The 19,655-nt window shown below is 44.8% G+C and overlaps 1 protein-coding gene across 7 annotated transcripts in view; it reads left to right on the plus strand.

Moving 5' to 3' along the window:
* The window catches only part of CHD2 (chromodomain helicase DNA binding protein 2), a 69,838-nt gene that overhangs the window by 22,367 nt on the left and 27,816 nt on the right, over positions 1-19,655 (plus strand). For 6 of the 7 annotated variants that reach the window (XM_064669059.1, XM_064669058.1, XM_064669064.1 and 3 more), the window contains 7 exons: positions 7,149-7,356; positions 10,025-10,111; positions 15,700-15,761; positions 16,788-16,910; positions 17,212-17,358; positions 18,268-18,401; positions 19,048-19,273. In XM_064669059.1, the coding sequence (XP_064525129.1) occupies positions 7,149-7,356; positions 10,025-10,111; positions 15,700-15,761; positions 16,788-16,910; positions 17,212-17,358; positions 18,268-18,401; positions 19,048-19,273 (987 nt within the window). Of the gene's footprint in view, positions 1-7,148; positions 7,357-10,022; positions 10,112-11,136; positions 11,231-15,699; positions 15,762-16,787; positions 16,911-17,211; positions 17,359-18,267; positions 18,402-19,047; positions 19,274-19,655 lie in introns of those variants that run through there. The other variant, XM_064669065.1, reaches the window with a different exon arrangement.

Genomic DNA, 19,655 nt, shown 5'->3' on the forward strand with positions numbered 1-19,655 from the left:
TAGCAAAGGATGTGCTGTTCTACTGACATGGTGTCTTACATCAATCTTTTTGGTGTGTTTTTATTGAAAGACATGCTGAAATGCCGTGAAGATGCTCTTTCAACAGGTGCTGGTGTGTGTTTAAAGACCACCTTTACACCTTGTAAAGGAGCATTGAAATGAAAGCAAAAAAGCCCTTAGTGACTTGCAGTGAAGCTTTTGTAGGTCTGTCAAGCTGTTAATGCCTCCTTTTCTTGGAGCAGGTACTGTCTTTTGGATATAATTAGCCAAATGTTGCTGAGTCTTTCCAAATATGCAGTAGCTCTTACTAAATCACAGCTTGTGCAGTGCTGCTGCTAAATTATAATTTTCAATCTCCAGCTTGCTTTATATTTATCTGTGGTCTGAGATAACCTACACTGTACTACATGTGATTTTCTGCCCTTGACTAATAAGGGTTAAAAAATAATAAGTTTGAAGCAGTGGTCTCAGATTCCCTTCTGGTATTGTGCTGGATGTGCTGGCTTGCCGTTTGGTCTTGGCAGGGTGTCTGTGGAATGTGTCTTGCCAAGCTCCACAGAAGGGATGGGGTGGGATGCTGAACACTTCATTGCTCACCAACCTTTACCCTGGTAATGAAGAAGGATATTGCAATGTCAAGAATCCACTGACTCCCCAACACCTGACTCCGTAGGAAAAAGTTGTGTTGTAATTATTTATGTTTCTTGCAAGTGTTATTGTTAAGTATAGATGACTTAATAGAATTGCTAATACGTTAATTGTAGGAATCTTTCATGGGAAGGAATCTCTGTGCTTCACTGCAGAGCTGTCACCAGTTGAGCTTTGAATGCCATGTGCTGTTTGTAAAACAGAGGCTTAATGATGAGCCTTAAATCTCTTGGTTAAAAAAGAGCTCTTAACAGTCACTTGGAATAACTCCCTCAGGCCAGATCAGACTCACCTTTTCTGAACTGCAAATCACCTGAAACCAGAAAATAATTTCTGCACCTTCAGGTTTCTCTTCAAAGTTTTTGGGCCTGAATTTCTATGTACACTGCATGATTTAATTTGAGGGGGTTTAAAGGAAGTTTGTAGATGTGAAGGGAACAAAACCAACCACTCTTTCTGTACTACTTTAAGCCATAATTGTGTGTGCACACTCCATCCCCTCCATGCATCTCCATGTCCTTTGCCAGCGGGATACAGCTGTGTGCAGAGTCCCCTTTGTGCTGCCACAGAGCTCCAGCCCAGTGGGGACGTGGCAGGAGCTGGAATTGCAGAGGGCACAGCGAGTTAACCCTGCCTGCTCTCTCACCTGAGGAAGGTGTGCACCTCCAGGCTGCTGCTCCTCTCATTGTGTGAGGTGAGGAGGTGCTGGGTGCTGCCAGGACTCAGACTGGATCCTCTCGCTTATGGGGGACTTGGAGCCCGGAAATGCTCCACTGCTTCCCGGGGAGGGAGAGATGGGCCCTTTCAAACCCTGAGAACCGCAATTGTTCTCCCCTTTCTCTGCAGGAAAGGGGAAGGATGCTGCCTTTGGAGATTATCAATGGTGCTCCTTAATCAAGCAGACAGGTTTTGACTCCTTTTGTCTCTCTGCTGGCTTTTTCTTTTTTTTTCTTTTTTTTTTTTTTCTCTCCCCCACTAAACATCCCAAGCATTTTTGGCCTCTGGCTTAAAGATCAGAGAGTGAGAGAGCCAGCTCTCCCCACCATGAATGAACTGCTCCTTTTGCTTGCTTATGAAAGCACAATGCGGTGTCTTTGTAGTGGAGAAAAAAACCCAACCCACTTTTGGAAAATCCTTGTCATTCAGCATAGCCCAGTGTGCTTTACTGAGCTGCAGCAGAGCAATGAGGGATATATTTAGCTCAGGATTGCTTTGCCTTTGGCATTCGGGAGTGCTGTGCTGGGGTAAGTAGCAGTGGCCAGAGTAGGCTGGAAATGCTCACAACCCAGTTCAGGTGGGTGTTTTGGATGGGATGCCTGCTGGGTGCATAATCCCTCAGCTGGTACAGTGGCACCGTGGCCCAGTTGTGCCTCGTGCTGTGTAAATGTAATTAACACCCAATGCTGCAAGCCACGTTTGCAGGCACAGGTGGAAGAGGTGTGGATTCTCCATAGGAACTTCTCATGTGCCTATTTATGAAAAAAGAAAATAAGGTTGCTGGTCACAAAGTGAGGTTGGGGAAATATTTTTCTGTTTTTTGAAGGACACGTTGGCAATCTGGAAGGGGCACCCCTATAACTGTGGGGTTTGTTGTGCCCCTTGAAAGATGGCCCAGAGTTGGCCGTATCATACCGTGAGCATTCAGTTGTTTGAGACTCACTCTTAAGCAGTATGAAGAGTCTGGCTGTGTTTTGGATATTCTCATTTAAGTCCCTGCTTGGAGGATCATTGTTAGAAATACTGTGCATGGGTAGGGAGAGTAGCCGGAGTATTTTGCCTGCAGGAAATAAACTGGGAAAAGCTCTTTCACTGACTGAACCTTCTCAAGGCTTATCATTCAGAAACACTTTGCCTTGGGAGACAGGCAAGCACCAATCACTTTTTAACAGACTTTCAGAATAAAATCAAGGGAACTCAAAAAGCTAGGAAGGCATTTATCTTCAGTGTCACAATCTGTCTTTCACTTGACTCTCCTGCACTATCTGTGTGCTGTATCTGTATGGCCTTGTCTGTGATTACTATGGCATTTGCTCATTTCTCTGCCCAACCCCAGACAAAGGATAGATCCCATGCAGTTCTTCTCAGTCCCCTGTGGTACCTGTATTATCCCATCTTTATCCAGTGATCTATAGCCAGAGATCATCTTGTGTTCCTCTCCCTGGCTGGTTTAGTAGCTTGTTTGTTCATGTGGTTTGGAGCCTTTCTGCAGCTGCCCTGTGACTTGAGTGCACATATCAACATTGACGGTGCTTGTTTGTATTGCAACATATGTAGACATTTCATATGTTTATATAGAATCATGGAATGGCCTGGGTTGGAAAGGACCTCACCTTGTTCCAACCCCCCTGCCGTGGACAGGGACACCTTCCACAAGACCAGGTTGCTGAGAGCCCCATCCAACCTGACTTGGAACACTTCAGGAATGGGGAGTCCACAACCTCTCTGGGCAACCTGTGCCAGGGCTTCACCACCCTCATAGTAAGGAATTTTTTTCCTAATACCTGATCTAAACCTACTTTCAGTTTGAAGCCATTCCCCCTTGTCCTGTCATAGACTCTCTTCATAATAGGGAATATCACATTTATAGCTCAGATATTCAAGGGAAATATTTAACAGAAGCACGGTGCCCATCTCAGACAGTGTGTTTATGTCTTCTCTGGGTTGTCACTGTGCCTGTGTGTCCCACAGTTCATGCAGGTCACTTAGAAAGACAGAGCCACTTAAACAGGAGCTAAACATAACGGTTTCTGGTATTATCCAGCCCCTGATATTATCCAGCCATGGAATAATGTGCCAAGGGCCTTCCTGAGCCTTCACGGGGTGGTTTTGCTGGTGCCAAATCCCTGTGGAGCTTGTGAAGCCCAGTGGACTGTTGCTGTTTGAATTCAAACTTGTTTAGATTAAAAACATTCACAACAGTTCTTAAAACTGGGAGGAGTTCCATTTGGGTCATTAATCCGCCTTTATTCCCCTGGCTTAATTCAAGTTCTGTCCCTCAAAAGTCACATTTTAAACTTTGGGGCAGAATGGTCCCAGTTAGAACCATTCCTTTGTCAGTTTTTCGTTTCAGAAATGTGTCTTAGGGTCATTTTTTCAGCTGTCTCACACCTACTGTTTGTACTTGCTGAGAGCTTATAAAATGGTTTGTTGCTGTTAGCAAAGATGATACCCTATAAAATGAAGTAATGGGAAATACTAAATGCAAAGTCTGGAGTCTTCAGGCATGCTGTAATTTCCTTTTAAACTTAGATGCCTGATTGTAAAGGGTCTTATCACTGCTGTTCAGCTACTTATTTCTTGGAAGGAACGTGTCTTTCTTGGTAAGGAATGATTTGGTTTTCTTCCACCTCAAGTCAGGAACAAGCTCTTAATTAAAACAGAATTATAGCCTGAAGTATTTCTAAGAAACCAGGGTAATGTATTTGGCTGAGTCTTTGCAGATTTCAAATTTTTTAGGGGTTTTTCACTTTAGGGAGTTACCAACAGTCCAGCTGTAGCTTTCCTGATGTTCTCGGGTGTTTCTCTGCTGAAGTTGAAGGAGGGTGAACTAGTTGAATTGTGATTTTTTTTTTGACAATCAATTATAGCTTATCCCTCCCAGTTTAATTGAAAGTAGGTCTTGTTTGGATGCTAACTTTTAAGGGCATTAAAACAGGGCATATTCCAAAAATAACTTCTGAAAATAGGGCTTGGATCTCCGGGTATGTACAGTGTAAGGCCTGACTTGATGTATAATGTTGCTAATATTTTACACTCCGTTGGCAGGTAGGAATGCTTCCTGATTGTCCCAGTGACAGTTAGAAAGGATTATTTTATGGAAATAACCTTTTCATTTGTCTTTTTTTATTCTATTAATGGAGAAATGAAGACAAACGCACATTCTTTTGTCTTGATAACTTCCAAGTTGTTTATTAAAAAAAAATAAATTATTTGCAACAGCCTTCAGAAGGACGTAACCACTTCTCATCTACGTTTTTCCTTAGCAGGGCAAGCACGTGTGCAGGCAAATGCCTGCACATGCAGATGTGTATGTCTCTAGAGAAGTCACCCTCTTTTCAGATGACACAGTTCACAGCTTGAAAAAAAAAGAATTACAGTGCTCAGATAATGTTGTGGATAAAGCACATGAATTACGGCTGTTGATGTGCAGAGAGCCTGTGTCCAGATGTCCTTGAAATAAAGCTTAGGGCTTTGAGGAACAAAGAGCTCCAGAGGGGGAGGAGGATACTAATTACTGTTCTGCCTCTAAACAAATACTGCCAAAGCTGCCTGGCCTCAGTCTAGCCTGGGCTGTTACAATTCCTTCCATCTATTGCTAAGAAATCCGATGGAAGGAAAAACACTCTTCCTCTTTTGTGTGTCCTTGTGGAACATGGGACACCAGCATGACAGAGTTGCTGCTTTCTGTTGTGACAGTAGAGGTTTGGATGCCTCCAGATCCCATTGTTTTGTGGAGGTCGAGCCTCCATCCCTGCAGGAGGCTCAGTGGGATTGTGTCCTACCCACGGACCAAGTGTCCCCAGAGCTGCTGGAGTGTCATTCCCTGGAGTGGGGTGGCACAACCACAGGTTACACATGTAGCAATGGAGGGCTGTGGTGGAGAAGAGGGGACCGTTGTAGAGATCGTACAACGAGGGGTGCAGTGGGATACTGTGCGTGGAGCTGTGCCTTTGGTTATCGTGGTTAGCTTCTATCCATGGACAGGGACACGCAGGAAGCACTGGGCCGCCTGGAATGGCCGTGGTTCAACTTGAATTTCCAGCCCTGCTTCGAGGCAGCGATGTGATACCCCCAGGCTGGGGTGGTGGATCAGCAGCCATGGGTGATGCCTCCCCCCGCTCCCTGCGGAAGGGGCTCCGTTTCTGGCCCTTCAGCCTCAGGCAGCCCCTCTCCCCGCGGATTGCCTTTCCCCCAGGCGCTTCCACTTCAGTGCTCGGGAATAGCCCCGCGGTCGCAAGATGGCGGCGGAGGGGCGGCCGCGAAATGGCGGCCGCGGCGCCGCCTGAGGGCGGGACCCGCGCGGGTGCTGCTGCCCCCTGTCCGCGCCCCGGGGCACGGCGGGGACGGGCCCGGGGCTCGCACATTCCCACACGTTCCATTACACGAGTTTGTTTTATCTGAGAGTGGAAGGTGTCTTGTCGTGGTGTGAATTAGCCCTATCTGCATATGGTGGTCCCCGGGAATAGTAGCCGGGTCTAGAGATCTGTCTCCATAGCGCGCATTAATCCCTGTGGCTTTGTATGTAATTGTACACGTGCTCGTTGGTTTTTTCTTTTTTTTTTTTTATTTCTTCATTTTTTATTATTTTTTCCTTGAATCCTGAAATCTGAGCAAAGCCTTTGATGTACCTTGCTACTTTTGTACAGAAATAAAAGAAAAATAAAAGTCTTGTTTTCCCTCTGCAAAGTTTTCTTGACTCTTTTTTCATAATGTTTCACTTAAGTAAGCTCTTAAATATTACAAAAGCATCCAGCTGCCAATGAAGCGCTGACTGGGAAAGGGGGGATGCTCCTAATTCTAGAAGATTGTAGATTATCACCACACTGCATTTTTGTTTGTGATAGAGGGGTTTGAATGCTGCCTTGCACGTGTCTAATATGGTATACTGAGTTTTCAGTTTTCTTTATTGGATTTTAAATGAAAAAATAGATTTTGAAGTGATTGGGCAAAGGTATTGGAATATTTTGCCCACATAAAATAGTTTGGCCTCTCATTGTTTTGTTGACAAGCCTTTATTTAAGAGAATATCCTGTGTGTTAACCCATTTTAATGTAAAGATTAAAAAAAAAAAGGAGGGAAATACAACTTGATGTTCTACACTCCCATTATTGGCTTGGGAACTGCAGTCTGCACATCACTGGTGTAATCTTTTAAACAGGAGCTACCTGATCCACAAGCCCATATAAACTCTTTTCTGCTGTTCCATTGCTGAATTGTTTCTTTTTGCAAGAAACATAATATTTAATATAATTTACGGTGTTACAGGTACAGTATTCGGTACTGGCCTCTACCAGAAATTGGATATCAGATTTTTTTTTAACTACTGGCTACACTAGGATGCAGTGGAGAGCCATGCTGGATCAAGTGCTTATCTTTAATACAGCAGGATGGTCTCCAGATGCTCCAGCTCCCAAAATAACCTTGCTCTTGCTCGCTCTAAGACAGCCAGATCCTCAGAGGGCTACCTGTGCTGCTGGTATTACTAATGCTTTTCTCCGTGGTACCACTGCTGTTTTTATTCTGTTGATGAGCTGGAGACCCTGGGCAAGGATTTCTGGGGCTGCATTCTCACCCCTGTGTTCACTGTCAGTCCTGGGAAGGAATTGCCGCTGCTGCAAAATGCCATTGTGGGGTGTCTGTTCAGGACAGCGTTCCCACTTAACATTTAGGCTTTTCCAAGCCTGTTGTTGTGGCTTGGACATGTCTCAGGTTTGCTCGATGCATATTTCAAGGCTGCGACAGTACAGTTAAAATGTAATCTCTTCTTTCTCTACCATTAGTCACTCAGCATCCGAAGAAGCCTCTGGCTCTGACTCTGCAAGCCAGTCTGAAAGCGAGCAGGGCAGCGAATCAAACAGCAGCTCGGAGTCCTCTGAGAGTCAGTCTGAATCCGAAAGTGAATCAACGGGTTCCAAATCCCAGCAGACCCCTCCTGAAACCAAAGAAAAACCAGCCTCTAAGAAGGAAAGGATAGCAGATGTTAAAAAGGTATTGCCCCTGCTGCTCTGCACAGGCACGTTATTGCCGTACTTGCCATGGAAGGTCAGACAGCAGGACCCCAACAAAGCTGTCTCCAGCTTCCCAGCCACTTTGCACATGGACCAAACAGCCTCTGGCCTCCAGTGTCCCCAGGTCACTCTCTGGTTGCTTGGTCTGTGTGCTGGAGCCCTGCTGATGTCACCCTTGTGAGCAGGAGCTGGTGTGTTTGTGGAACAACTCTTTGGGCACCAGGTAGACAGTGATGGGGCTGACTGGTGAATGAGAGGCAGGCGCTTGTCATCAACACGTGATCCTGTCATTTCATCCTCTCCCTCTGTCTTTCCACTCTTGTCTCCCCTCTCCCTCAGAAGCAGTGGAGAAGGCTTGTCTAGTGTTTGGTCCACTTTTTTTTTTACATCACTGTCTTCCTCTGAAAAAAATATAGAAAAAAAAAAGGAGGAATAAAAAAACTAATTAACTTCTGTTGGTTAATATGTCCAGAACAGTGGGGTTTTTTGTTGTTGTTGTTGTTTGTTTGTTTGTTTGGTTTTTTCCAGCTTCCCAGCTACCCCCTTCAGATAGCCAGGTTTTCCTTCCACTTGCTGCCCAGGAGGAAATGAGATTTTTGGTGTTAATGCACCTGGTGTCCCTCTGCATCTCCCAGTGCAGAAACTGGTACCTGCTTTGCCTGAGGGGTAGAGGCACCTGAGTAACATGGTGTAGTGTGAAGTGAGAAAGAGGAGCCCAAATACCCATTTGGAGACAGGAACTCAGTGAACTGAGTTCAGTTGGAAGGAAGAAAATCAGGTTAGGTCAGTTTGTTTGTTTGTTTGGGGTGTGTAACCATCCAGTTGTCCTTAGCTGTGGCTTGCACTGCACACAGGTTGCTTCTGGAGAAAGTTGCTGTATGTGTAAAGACAGAAGGAAGGGCAGTGCTTCCAACCTATGCTCCCCATGTACCTGCCAGGGAGAAGTGAAGGATTTTGTTACCAGTTTCTCTCTCTCACAAATCTCCAGGCTACTGGTTCAGGTCATGTCTAAACCCTCCAGTGTTCGGACTGGCAAGGGAGGATGCATTTCTAAGGCAGTTGTGGTAACACAATATTAAAATTTCTGGTTTATTGTTGATAAGTGGGGACCAAAGGAAGTTTTCTCCTCCTTTGAGGGCTTCTAAGAGCATGTCCCTAACAATAAATGTTAACATTATCCTACGAGGAAGCACATCCATACATAGGGTGATAATTAGCATGAAACATGAAAAGGTCAGGGCAGCCTCTAATAAGAAAGCCTCTCCCTTCCTAATTTCTCTGTTAATGGATGTTTTCCTTAGCTAGGTCTAACCTAGGCATGTTGATACCTGTTCCTTTTGAATAACCAATGCAATTAATTATTATATTACTGTTTATTTGATGTTTGTGTAGATACACCCATGAAGGTGAGGTTAATTTGTGTTAGGTGCTATTCAGATTTGTCATGGGAGTTGATCCCATATTCAAAACCCATGTCATATAATAGGTGGAAAGATAAGTTCTTCAAATGGTTTTGGGAGTATTTTGATTTGTTCTTTCATGTGAATTTATCTCTGTACTTGCATGCCCAGCAGGCACACACCTTCACAGTCTGTCCATTATCCCATTGCTCCTTTAGCAGAGGCAGGGAAAAATTGCTGGGCTGCAGCCTTGTGTGCATCATGCTCTTAATCCCAATCACTGCTGCATCTGGCAGTGTATTTTGATTTCCTTTTCCTGCCAGTGGCTTGCAGAGATATTTGAGGACTGGAGGGAGAGAGAATAAGAAGGAGAGTAAATAGATTTAGAAAACTAACAGGATGAGCTCTGCTGAGGGAGAGAGGAATTGCTGTTGTAGGTGTTTGAGGGATATGTGGTTGTTTGTATCTGCCCTGTAGCTCTTCTGATGTCCTGTGTCACCAGCACAGCTCTGCATTCACACCCCTTAGGGCATCCATTCTTATCTCCCCCTTCTCTTCCTGTCCATCCACAAAAACAATTGCATGCTGCTATACAGGGTGTATTAAACTGGTGAGAGGCCTCATTACAGCACATAGAGCACAACTATTCCCAGCAGTCACCTCTCCACATCCATGTGTCCTGTGCTGCCAAACCATATTGTCATCAGTGCATTCAGGAGAGGAACCAGCAGCTGCCACTTCACCTTGCCAAAGTACAGGGTGCCCTGCTCAGTTTGCCATCCAGGCTGGGCCACAGAGTTCACTTTTGAGGTTACTACTGGCAATTTCTCTGGGCAGCTGATGGGGTTTTCCTTCTGGAAAGGAACTGTGATTGGAATCTGTTAGCAGAGAATTGTCCTGTTGAGTTGGTAGGTCCATTCATTCCATGTGCCTCCTTACCTTTGGCACCGTTGCTGCAGGGGGCTACCTCAACACTCTGTCCTTCAGCCTCAGTGTGCTGGAGAGTGGTTTGTACCTTGGTGGAAACATGGACCACTGTAAAGATAGCACTGAGATAAAACATGCTCCTTTAGAGTCTTGCCAAATACCCCAAAATAATCATAATCTTTTTCAGCCAGTTTTTAAAGTGTCCGTCTACTGGTTGCTAATGGTTTTATGTTCATTTTTTTAAAACACCATCAAACTTCTCAGAAATGTCAGAAATAACTGGGGTGAAGCAGGCCTTCTGATGGTCTGTTTATTTTGCAGATGTGGGAAGAATATCCTGATGTTTATGGGGTTAGGAGGTCAAACCGAAGCAGACAAGAACCGTCACGATTTAATATAAAAGATGAGGTAAGGAAAAAAAAAAGGATGAGGGATTACTGAACATATAAAACCAACTAAACCCAAAGAGCGAAGGGAGGTCTCCTCTGCATTGCTTTGTACACTCTGAGTCCTAATTTGGTATATGGCTGTTGGAGCTCACAGTTGAGGTCCCAGTCCTGCAGCTGCATCCTCTTGGCCTCAGACCTCTGGAGTCAGTGGGACACTGCGTGGGCTGAGATCTGCATGCACTGATCTGATTGCTGGAACGGGGTGTAATGCAAGTCATGCTCTGCTGTAGGAACACCCTGGAGAGAATGAGTCTGCATAATAAAAAAAACAGAACAAAACCAAAACACAACACAAATCCAACCAGGAATAAAGGAAAGTTCCCAGAAACACCTCAGAGCAACAAAACAGTCATTGTTGCCCATACTGGAATGGATCCCACTAATAAATGCATTTGCGTGTCTGCAGCTTTATGAGCCATCACTTTTCTTTGATTGAATATTGGGGAGTCTTCTGTGCTTCAGCTGGAGGTGACAGTGGTCAGAGCCTGGCAGCCAAACCTCCTAATTGTTCCTTTTTTAGAACATTGTTTTTTTCTTAAGATGTAGGAATTAGCTGCCACCTTCATTTGCATCTGACAGGGTTTGTACATGGGGTGCTGAATCTGCAGGTCTTCAGGAAGGTCAAGTTGTGGAAGAGGGGAAAGGGAATCAGAAAGAGGCTTCCATGGAAAGCTTGGGGCTTAGGGCTAGGAATCTGAAGATAAGTGGGAGACTTTCAGCAGAGCAGGAGCCAAGTGGTACTCTGTGACTCCGGCTGTTTGTGCTTCACCACCAAACCGTGCATTTGAATTCTTGAGGGGTCTGAGTCACACGGCAAATGCAGGTCTCGATCTCCTTGCTCTGGTGTGTTATTGTTGAGCCTTGCGGCACCTCCAGTGCCACCACCTGCCCCCCCAGACTCCTGTGCTGGACATCCCACAGAGCAGCAGGTTAGGAAGGGGCTTGGGACACACCATTGATGTAGCTTTTGTTTTCCTTTTCAAGTTCGGCAAAGGCCAGGCTCGCCTGCACTGTGCCGGCGACGTCACACCCACCTCAGACCTCCGCTGCACACCCCACTGCCCTCTTAGGGGCTCAGGTAAGTCCCATCTTTGTTTGTTTTACAATATTACGTGGTTTTGCAAATGTTGGTTCTTTTTTCGATATCTTTATTTCCTACTATTTAAGGTACGATAAAGTTAAAAAAAAAAATAAATCTGAGATGCAAAAACTTTGCTATACCACAAAATATTGTAAAAAACAAAAAAAAAACCACCCAACCCTCCAAATGACCCCGCTGCAACTTCTGTGACACAGAAAGCCAAAATTAACAAAATTGGATCACCCCCTTCCCCTCTCTCTCCCCAAAGCAACACTGACTCGTCCTCGTAGGGCAGCTCCCATCTGCAGCAGAGTCCGATGGAGGGTGTGACGTGTCAGGAGCACAGTGCTGGGGCCTCGCAGGGAGCAGGAGGACATGGAAAGTCTTGCTTTTGGAAGACCTAAACACCAAGAGGGAGGAAATAATGTAGCTCAAGCCTGCGTGGTGCTGAGCATTCCTTGCTGCTGCTGGACCCGGCAGAAACCCAAGGCGCTTGACACCTCTCAAGGTTGCTTTTTACCTTTGCAGGGTTAATCCTGTCACCAGTGACCTGCTCCTGTCTCTTGCTGCTTGGGACTTCCAGCACAGTGTCTGGGAGCTTGTAATTGCCTTCTTCCCTAATGCTTCTCTGCAGATTAGCAAAGAGCATCGCCCAGGCAGCGTGGCAGGCTCAGAGACCAGAGCAAGGATGAGGCATCACAGCTCCCCACGTGCCGCCCCGTGACTCACCTGCACGAGGGAGATGGCGCGTAGGAGGAGCTGGTTCAGGTTTTGGGGCACTGCTCAATCACTGTGTCCTCCGAGAGCAGCACTTTGAGTAGGTTATTTGTGTGTTAGAAATGGTTGCCTTCTGGGGATTTCTGGGCAGATTGTGTAGGTGCCCGAGCTGTGCTCAGAGAGGGTGATAACTCGTGATCAATACCCAGGCGTGGGCTGAGTTATCGGGAAGCAAAAGTGCAGCTGTGCATGAGAGCACAGAGCTGCTCAGAAGACTAGAGCTGTCTCCAGGAACAAGAGCATGTGTGAGTTTTTTAGTAAAAACACTACTTCCTCGGGCATTTTCTTTGCAGTTAATAAATCAGGTTCAGGTTTCAGCCAGAGGATGTGAGGCGTGCAAAGCCAGGTGCCTTTCAGAATATTCAAACTGAAAGGGGAAATTTAATTTAGATATAAGGAACAAATTCTTTGCTCTGAGGGTGGTAAGACCCTGGCACAGGTTGCCCAGAGATGCTGTGGATGCCCCATCACTGTAAGTGTTCAAGGCCAGACTGAACAGGGCTCTGAGCAACCTGGTCTAGTGAAAGGTCCCTGCCCATGGCAGGGTGGTTGGAATGAGATGGTCTGTAAGGTCTCATCCAACCCAAACTGTTTTATAATTCTGTCATTCTGGGGCATTCAAGAAATAAATGTGCCCAAAACAGACATGATCTTTTTACTTTAAAAAAGGTGGTTTCAGATTGAAGTTAGTAATAAATGTCACAGTGCATCTTTTCTGTGAGAGAGAGAGGCCACAAGACACGCACCGGAGCATTCTGAAAATACAACTGGTTTTATTATTGGAAAAAAAAATCTGCTCATTTGCATTTTGGTCAATGCTTTACCTCATGTATTTGCTGAAAGTTCAAACACTATTGGTCTCACTAGGAAAGAGAAGTTCAGCAGACATAAGACTAACCTGGTGAACTGAGGTTCTCCAGCTTTTGTGGAGCACTAGAGCATGACCACTGTTAAGCCTGAAATGAGCAAATTCTCACTTTGACTGTAGTCTGAAATATTTCTTACCTCTGTTTAAGCAAGTCTTTATCTCTCCTAGTAGGCATCGTGAGCTCCAGAGGCTCACCTGGGCCTCCTTTCCAGTGGTCTGGAGACTCCATTTCTCATGCCCTGTGCTAGTAATGACACTTACGGACCATCTGAAAGAACAGAACTTTAAAACTGCTGCTGTGTTGCTCTGCTTGGTGCTACTACATATGCAGCATCATTATGTTTGTACAGTGTTGCTCCATGGCAAAATGCAGCCTAATTAATGTAGTAAAATCATATGCACTTTATGTGTTGGGACAGAGAATTAATTAGATGTGAAGAGTCAGCGACGCATAGAGAGGGAAGGCTGATCCCTTCAGCTGGAGGTGGGGAAAACAGATTGTTTTGTTTTCCACTTCCTAGTCCAGTTGGAAGTAGTGGTGCAGGAATAAGTTGGGCACATCTGTAGTGTTTGGTTGGGAAGGGGAGAACAAGGGAAGACAAGTCATCTTTCCCTTTGGCCGTGGTGGCAGCACCCAGAGGGGCAGCTGGAGCCCAGCGCTGGCGCTCAGGCTCTGAGGGCGAGCAGTCTGCCCTGGTATCTCCTGCTGGGCTGACAAAAATCCCACTGAGGACTGGGGATGGACTTTGCTGGCTTAGCTTGTATCATTCAGGGAGGTGATGTTATTAAAATTCAAGTTGCATGTGATTTCCCAACCAGTCCGCTTCCTGATGGTGGTGTGTGGCAGCTGGAGTGCAGATGGGACCTCAGGTGCACACTCCGGACCTGGCATTCCCCCAGCTCTCTGGTTTGCATCTGCACTTCCTTAACCAAGGAGTTTACTTCCAGGAGACAGGGTTGGTGGTAAGGGAGCAGGGAGGAGAGGCTGAGGAGCTGCAGGCACAGTGTTTCCTGACACTCTCTACTGGGACAGGGAGGATGTGATGTGGGAGCACAAGTCAGGCAGATGACTCAGGCTGGGGACTGGCTGTGTCAGAGGAGATATTGCTGGGCTTGACACACATCCAAAACAGACAATGGTGTTTTTGAAAAATGTAACTGAAGGCAGTTGAGCTGCAGTCACAAGTTAAATTTTTCAAGGAGGAAGAGAGGAGGAAAAGACGAGTCATTAAGAGATTGTCATCAGCTTTGTAGAGACAGTGACAGAGCAGGGGGAGAGTCCAGGCATTAGGAAGATGCACACTAGAAGCTTGAAAAATGGGATTTTGGCAAAGAAGTGGAGTTAGTTTCAAAGAACTAAAGGTTGTGTTTGGTTTTCTCCAAATGTGATCTTCTCTGACACAGAGCAGGAGAGAAATCCACCTCTCTTTGCCTGTGGCTTGCCAAAGGACAAGAAAAAAGTAAATGTGCACTGAGGGACAGATTCTCAAAAATCGTGCCAAATTGGAATGGCGAAGCTTCATAAAGCAGATAAGAGATTGAAAGAGAAAAATAGGAAACTGAGGACTTTTGCTTGCCAAAACTGAAATCTGTGGAATGCTTGGCTTGTGTTGTAAGGGTAGGTAGGGCTCTCCGTGGTGTTTGCCAGTCACTTGCTTCCTGGATGCTTCGTAAATGAGACAGGGATTTCACACAGGGCTGTGAAACAGGTGGATCAACTTGTGTTTATAGAGAGATATTGGGGCAAAAGGTGGTGGTGTGTCACGTGCAAATCTGACACCAAACCACAGTGAAATGCAGAGAAGCTCTTGGTCTAAGGTGGCATCCAGTGTTTCAGTGTATTTTAATGGATGCACTGTGCAAGTGAGAGGGAAATTTCTGTTGGTGGAAGGAAAGCTGGAAAATGGAAATAAAGGGTGCAGAAAGAGAACAAAGGGGTGAGCCATGGCTCTCCAGAACCTCCACTTTTTCATGTTGCAGATCATACTGTTTCACAAAATCCTTGTGTGAACAGCTCTCAGTTGAAGCTGTGTGAGGGTGTCAGGGGATGCAAACTGAGGTACCCGTGGTGATGGACAGACAGTACCTAGAGCTGAAGATGAATACTGCAGCAAAAAGCAGTTTGAAGTGGAAGATTTCCAGTGTGCGGAGAAAGCAGCCTTGGAGGCTACTTCTGTCATCTTAATACTCATTTAGAAATCTCATATGGGTTTCTTCAGTTTTGTCCCTAGCTATTTGTGTTTTCTGGGGCAAGTGTGGTGATCAGTTTTCATGGTTGACTAGTTTTTACGAAAATGGGGTTGTGTACAACCAGCCTAAAGATTTTTTTTTTTAGCTATCTTGGTCTGTAGGAGTTAATGACGCCCATTTAAAATAGTACAGCAAGTAGTTAGAATAGCTGTAGATATATTTAGCCAGAGAGAGTCTCACTGGTGAGACTGCAGGATTAGGAGGAGGGAAAGCAGCAGGACATGGCTCTGACCCATTCAGGTCCTCAGTGACTTTGGCTGTGGGAGAAAAAAACAACAGCAAAGCAAGGACACTCTTGTGATGAGAATGTTGTCTTTTTATGAGAATTTCCTTCCTTCTAGAAATCATAATCAATTTCTAGATCATAATTCATTTGGTGGACAGATTCACCCTGTGTGTTTGTAATCCATGGGCTGTTGCACACACTGCACAGCCCCGTTGCTCAAAAGCACCTCCAGCCCTGCAGGGAAAGGGCCTGGGCTCAGCCCACGTGCACATGTTTCAGTTGCATCCTTGAGGAGTCAGTCCAGAGTGAAGCCTACAACCTGATTTTCTTTCTTTTCAATTAAAGGCAAGTAGCGAATCTGAAAATGAGAGCCCAAAAAGAAGACGTCAGAAGCAGTTGAAAAGAAAGTAAGTTTTCTAGGGGGAAAGGGTTTTGAATGGTGGTACTTTGGTTTATTTTTCAGAACAGCAGTGCACAGGATTGCTTGCTGGGAGTTGTCAACAGGGCAAATTTGTAAAATAAATAATTCTAATATTTCCAGTAATAATACTTTGGATTACTAAAATTCAAGTATGAAAATGGATCTACAGACGGATGCAATTTCCCAACTTTTGTTTGTATTTTCCCACTATGCCTGTGATGGAATCTGAACAAGTCAGGTTCACTTTCTGTCGTCAGTCTTTCACTTCTCCATCAGCTTACTGATTCTCCTTCAGAGATACTTAAAACAATTTAATCCTTTCTCCTCCCACCTTTTAGATTATCTGAGAATAAAATACCAAATTATTATCCTCTCCTATCTTTTATAACCCTCTATTATAACAAAATAAATTCCATAAAGAATGTTTTAGGTGTCTGAGCACCATATCTGAGTTCACTTACAGTCATATTTTACTGCCTTTTCCCATCTAATAAGTATCTTTTAGTTTTTCCAAACACTAAAGGGAACCACGGAACTGTGAGCTGCTTGCTGGAGAAAACTTAAGCACAGCCAAGTGATTCTGCTCCCTTTCTCCTGCATTTTGTCTTTTATGTTGTGTCTCATACTCCATAAGCGATAGTGAGCACTTCAGATCTTTCCAGCCCATTTCAAAAATGCAGAAGTAGAGAAAACAAATCAATCAATTGAAGCCCTTGCCCACCCAGGTGTGAGCAGTACAGCTCTGCCACCAGCACACTGTATGTGGTAAGAGCTGCTCTCACTCAAGAGATCAAGGCAATTCTACCACTTTGTGAATCAAAACACAGGTGCCCAAGACCTCTTAAAAGCAGAGAATTGCACCATCACATCCCCCCTGTATTGCACTGAACAGCCGAGGGTGCAGCCTGGAACTTTCTCTTGTAGTTATGGCCTTGATGGCTTGGATGTCTGTTCAGCCAAGTATTTGTGTAGAAATATCATTGCCCTTCATGACCTACATTTCTGACTGTAGAATTAAATGGAAAAGAGAGGTCTCTGCTGGAGAGGAGGATGAAGATGGAGGGGAGCAAGGCACCAGTGGAGAGAGTGAGCCTGAACCGAAGAAAATTAAAGCAAGAAGACCTGTCCAAAGGAGGTAAGGACTGTTTGGTTCAGTCTCTTTTCCTGCCTGTGCTGGGTGGAGAGAAAATGTCTATTTGTCACTAAAGAATGTGGCTTTTTTCCTGTAATATTAACTTTGTTTACGACCTAGTAAACCTAGGGCCTAGTACTTCCTCATCACCCCATCTAGTGCACACAGTGGTTTCCATGATAGTTAGAGCAGACTAAAGCCCTTAGGAGTCTAATATTTGAGATTCATGCATTCTAAAAGACTTACTAAAGCAGATGTTTACATAAACCATGCTGTATTATGGCTTTATTAATTCTTATTTTAGAACAGTGGCCAAAACTGGTGTTAAAAAGCCCCACAAAGTCCAGCGTGGGAAGAGAAAGAAACCAGACTCATCTGAAGATGACGATGATGACGAAGATGATGAGACCCCCAAGAGACAAACTCGACGAAGAGCAGCCAAAAATGTCAGGTATGAAGAAGTGTGGGGTTGCTCAATGATGAGAGCTGGGTGGGGAGGAGGGAGCACTGGGGGACTCCTGAGTGCCTGAGTGATCCTGCAGAGACCCTGCTCTGCCCTGCACATACCTGTGGCTGAGGTGTGGTTATTTTGACAGGTTCATGCTGTGAACATCTGCCTTTGCCTTGTTTTGCCATCTGTAAAGGAGGGAGTATTTACCAATTTCTCTTAGAGAAATGTGAGGGGGTTTGTGTAATGTTTCTAAAGAAGCTTCAGATGAGATTAATAATTGCAAATAATAGTTGAAAATGAGCAAAAGGGAGCAGCTGTCCTGGATTGGAGCAATTATCTGAGAGTGGCTGATGGGTTGTTTCTTAGGACAGAGTGTTCAGGCATGGTGGAGGTAAGCTTTGTCCATTCCCCAATATGCCTTCTTATCTTTCAGCACTCTTAGTAAGGGAGTTGCAAAGAACCAATCAAATAATATTTTGTGGTGGTTAAACATTCATCAAAGATAAGAAGTGTAGTTCCTAGAGCAGTATAGGCACCCATGCAAGCTTTTGATGCTCTGAAACCTCTGTTTTTAAAAAATAATCTTTCCCTGGATAGTGGAGACTTTCTCTGTTGATAGCCTTTCTTCTGCTGCAGCAACTGTTCCACCTCCTTATGGAGCATCTGATGTTAGCCATGGTCAGAAAAACTTACCTGGACAAGATATAGGATTAGTCTGATAAAGTGTAGCTATCTGGGTGTCTTGGGGAAAAATACTGAGTAGATGACTTAAGACATGTGTGTGCTGAACATTCACTGAACCCTGGGATAAATGGTGGAGAAGGTGCTCCACAGTCCGTGCTGTTCTGTGTGTTTGTGGACTGGGAGGAGTCGGGGGTTTTAAATCAGTTTGGTTTTGTTCTTATTCAGTTACAAAGAAGATGATGATTTTGAGACAGATTCTGATGACCTGATAGAGATGACTGGGGAAGGAGCTGATGAACAGCAAGACAATAGTGAAACTATTGAGAAAGTCTTGGACATCAGACTTGGAAAAAAAGGAGGTGCGTAGTTCTGGAAAAAGCCTTTATTTCTGATTGTGTACTCATAGTTTCTCTTGAGCTGGTGCAATGCTTTTGGGACTTCAGAGGGGGACCAAGGATTATTTCAGTGCTTTTGACCCTTTCCTCTGTGCCTCTTATTTATGTCTTGTAGCAGCTTTGGTAACATGTAGTATTGAAAAACCTAGAATCTCTAGTTTATGTGTTCAGCAACTTTCATTTAGCCTGCACACATTTTAAAGATGCAGTCACTGTTCTGCAATTCCTGCTTTTCTCTTCTTTGAAATACAAAATAGATCTTCCAGTGGAGTCAGTTTTCATAGCCCCATTGACAAAGCCATAATGAAAATAAAGCCGATGTTTTGTTCTCAAAGCCCTTACAAAAGTGTTTTTGTAAAACTGAATGGTTGTGAACTTTTCAAGAGACCTTTGATTATACTTAAGGAAAAGGTACTTACGAGAGAGAGAGTTTAAAGATTCTGTTGTATGGAAAACTTTTGTGTTCCTGCCTTATAGGATTGCAGAATCTGTAGGATAGCCTTTTTGCTTCCACAAAAGATGTATTAGAAGAGTAGCTTTCTGCTGTAATGCATTTGAAGTCCAGTGGTTGATAAGGAAGGTACCAACTGCAGCCTGATTTCTCTTGCAGCCATTGGTGCTTCCACCACCGTTTATGCGACTGAAGCCAACGGCAACCCCAGCGCGGACTTCGATCCTGAAAAGGATGAGGGGGAAGTTCAGTACCTGATCAAGTGGAAAGGCTGGTCATACATCCACAGCACCTGGGAGAGCGAAGAGTCCTTGCAGCAGCAGAAAGTGAAGGGCCTGAAAAAGCTAGAAAACTTCAAGAAAAAAGAGGAGGAGATCAAGCAATGGTAGGCTTCACTCAACCGGTGATTTGGCCTCGGGCAAGTCATCTTTAGCCAGAGGTTTGCAGAGTCGAGACTGAAAACATTTGATTTCTTCTTGCAAAGTGTGTTTCATGTGCACAAAACTCTGGTCTCTCTTAACCCACTCGAGGAACATCCCTGCTTGTAGAGATGATACCTGTGGTGTTGATGTCTGTGAAATGGAGAGGAAGAGGCATGAAATCTACACTGTTGCCACTTCCCAGGCTTAAGAATTGGGGTAGCTGATGACAAGTAAATGTTGCACAAATTCGCCTGGCCCAAGAGGTGCTGTGAGGCCTTGCAGCCTTATTAACTCTTGTTAATTGTGGGCTTGTCTGTGTGCAAGTTTTTGCATCAGTTTATGTCC

Source organism: Pseudopipra pipra, chromosome 12 (genome assembly GCF_036250125.1).
Source record: "Pseudopipra pipra isolate bDixPip1 chromosome 12, bDixPip1.hap1, whole genome shotgun sequence".
Lineage (NCBI taxonomy): Eukaryota > Metazoa > Chordata > Aves > Passeriformes > Pipridae > Pseudopipra > Pseudopipra pipra.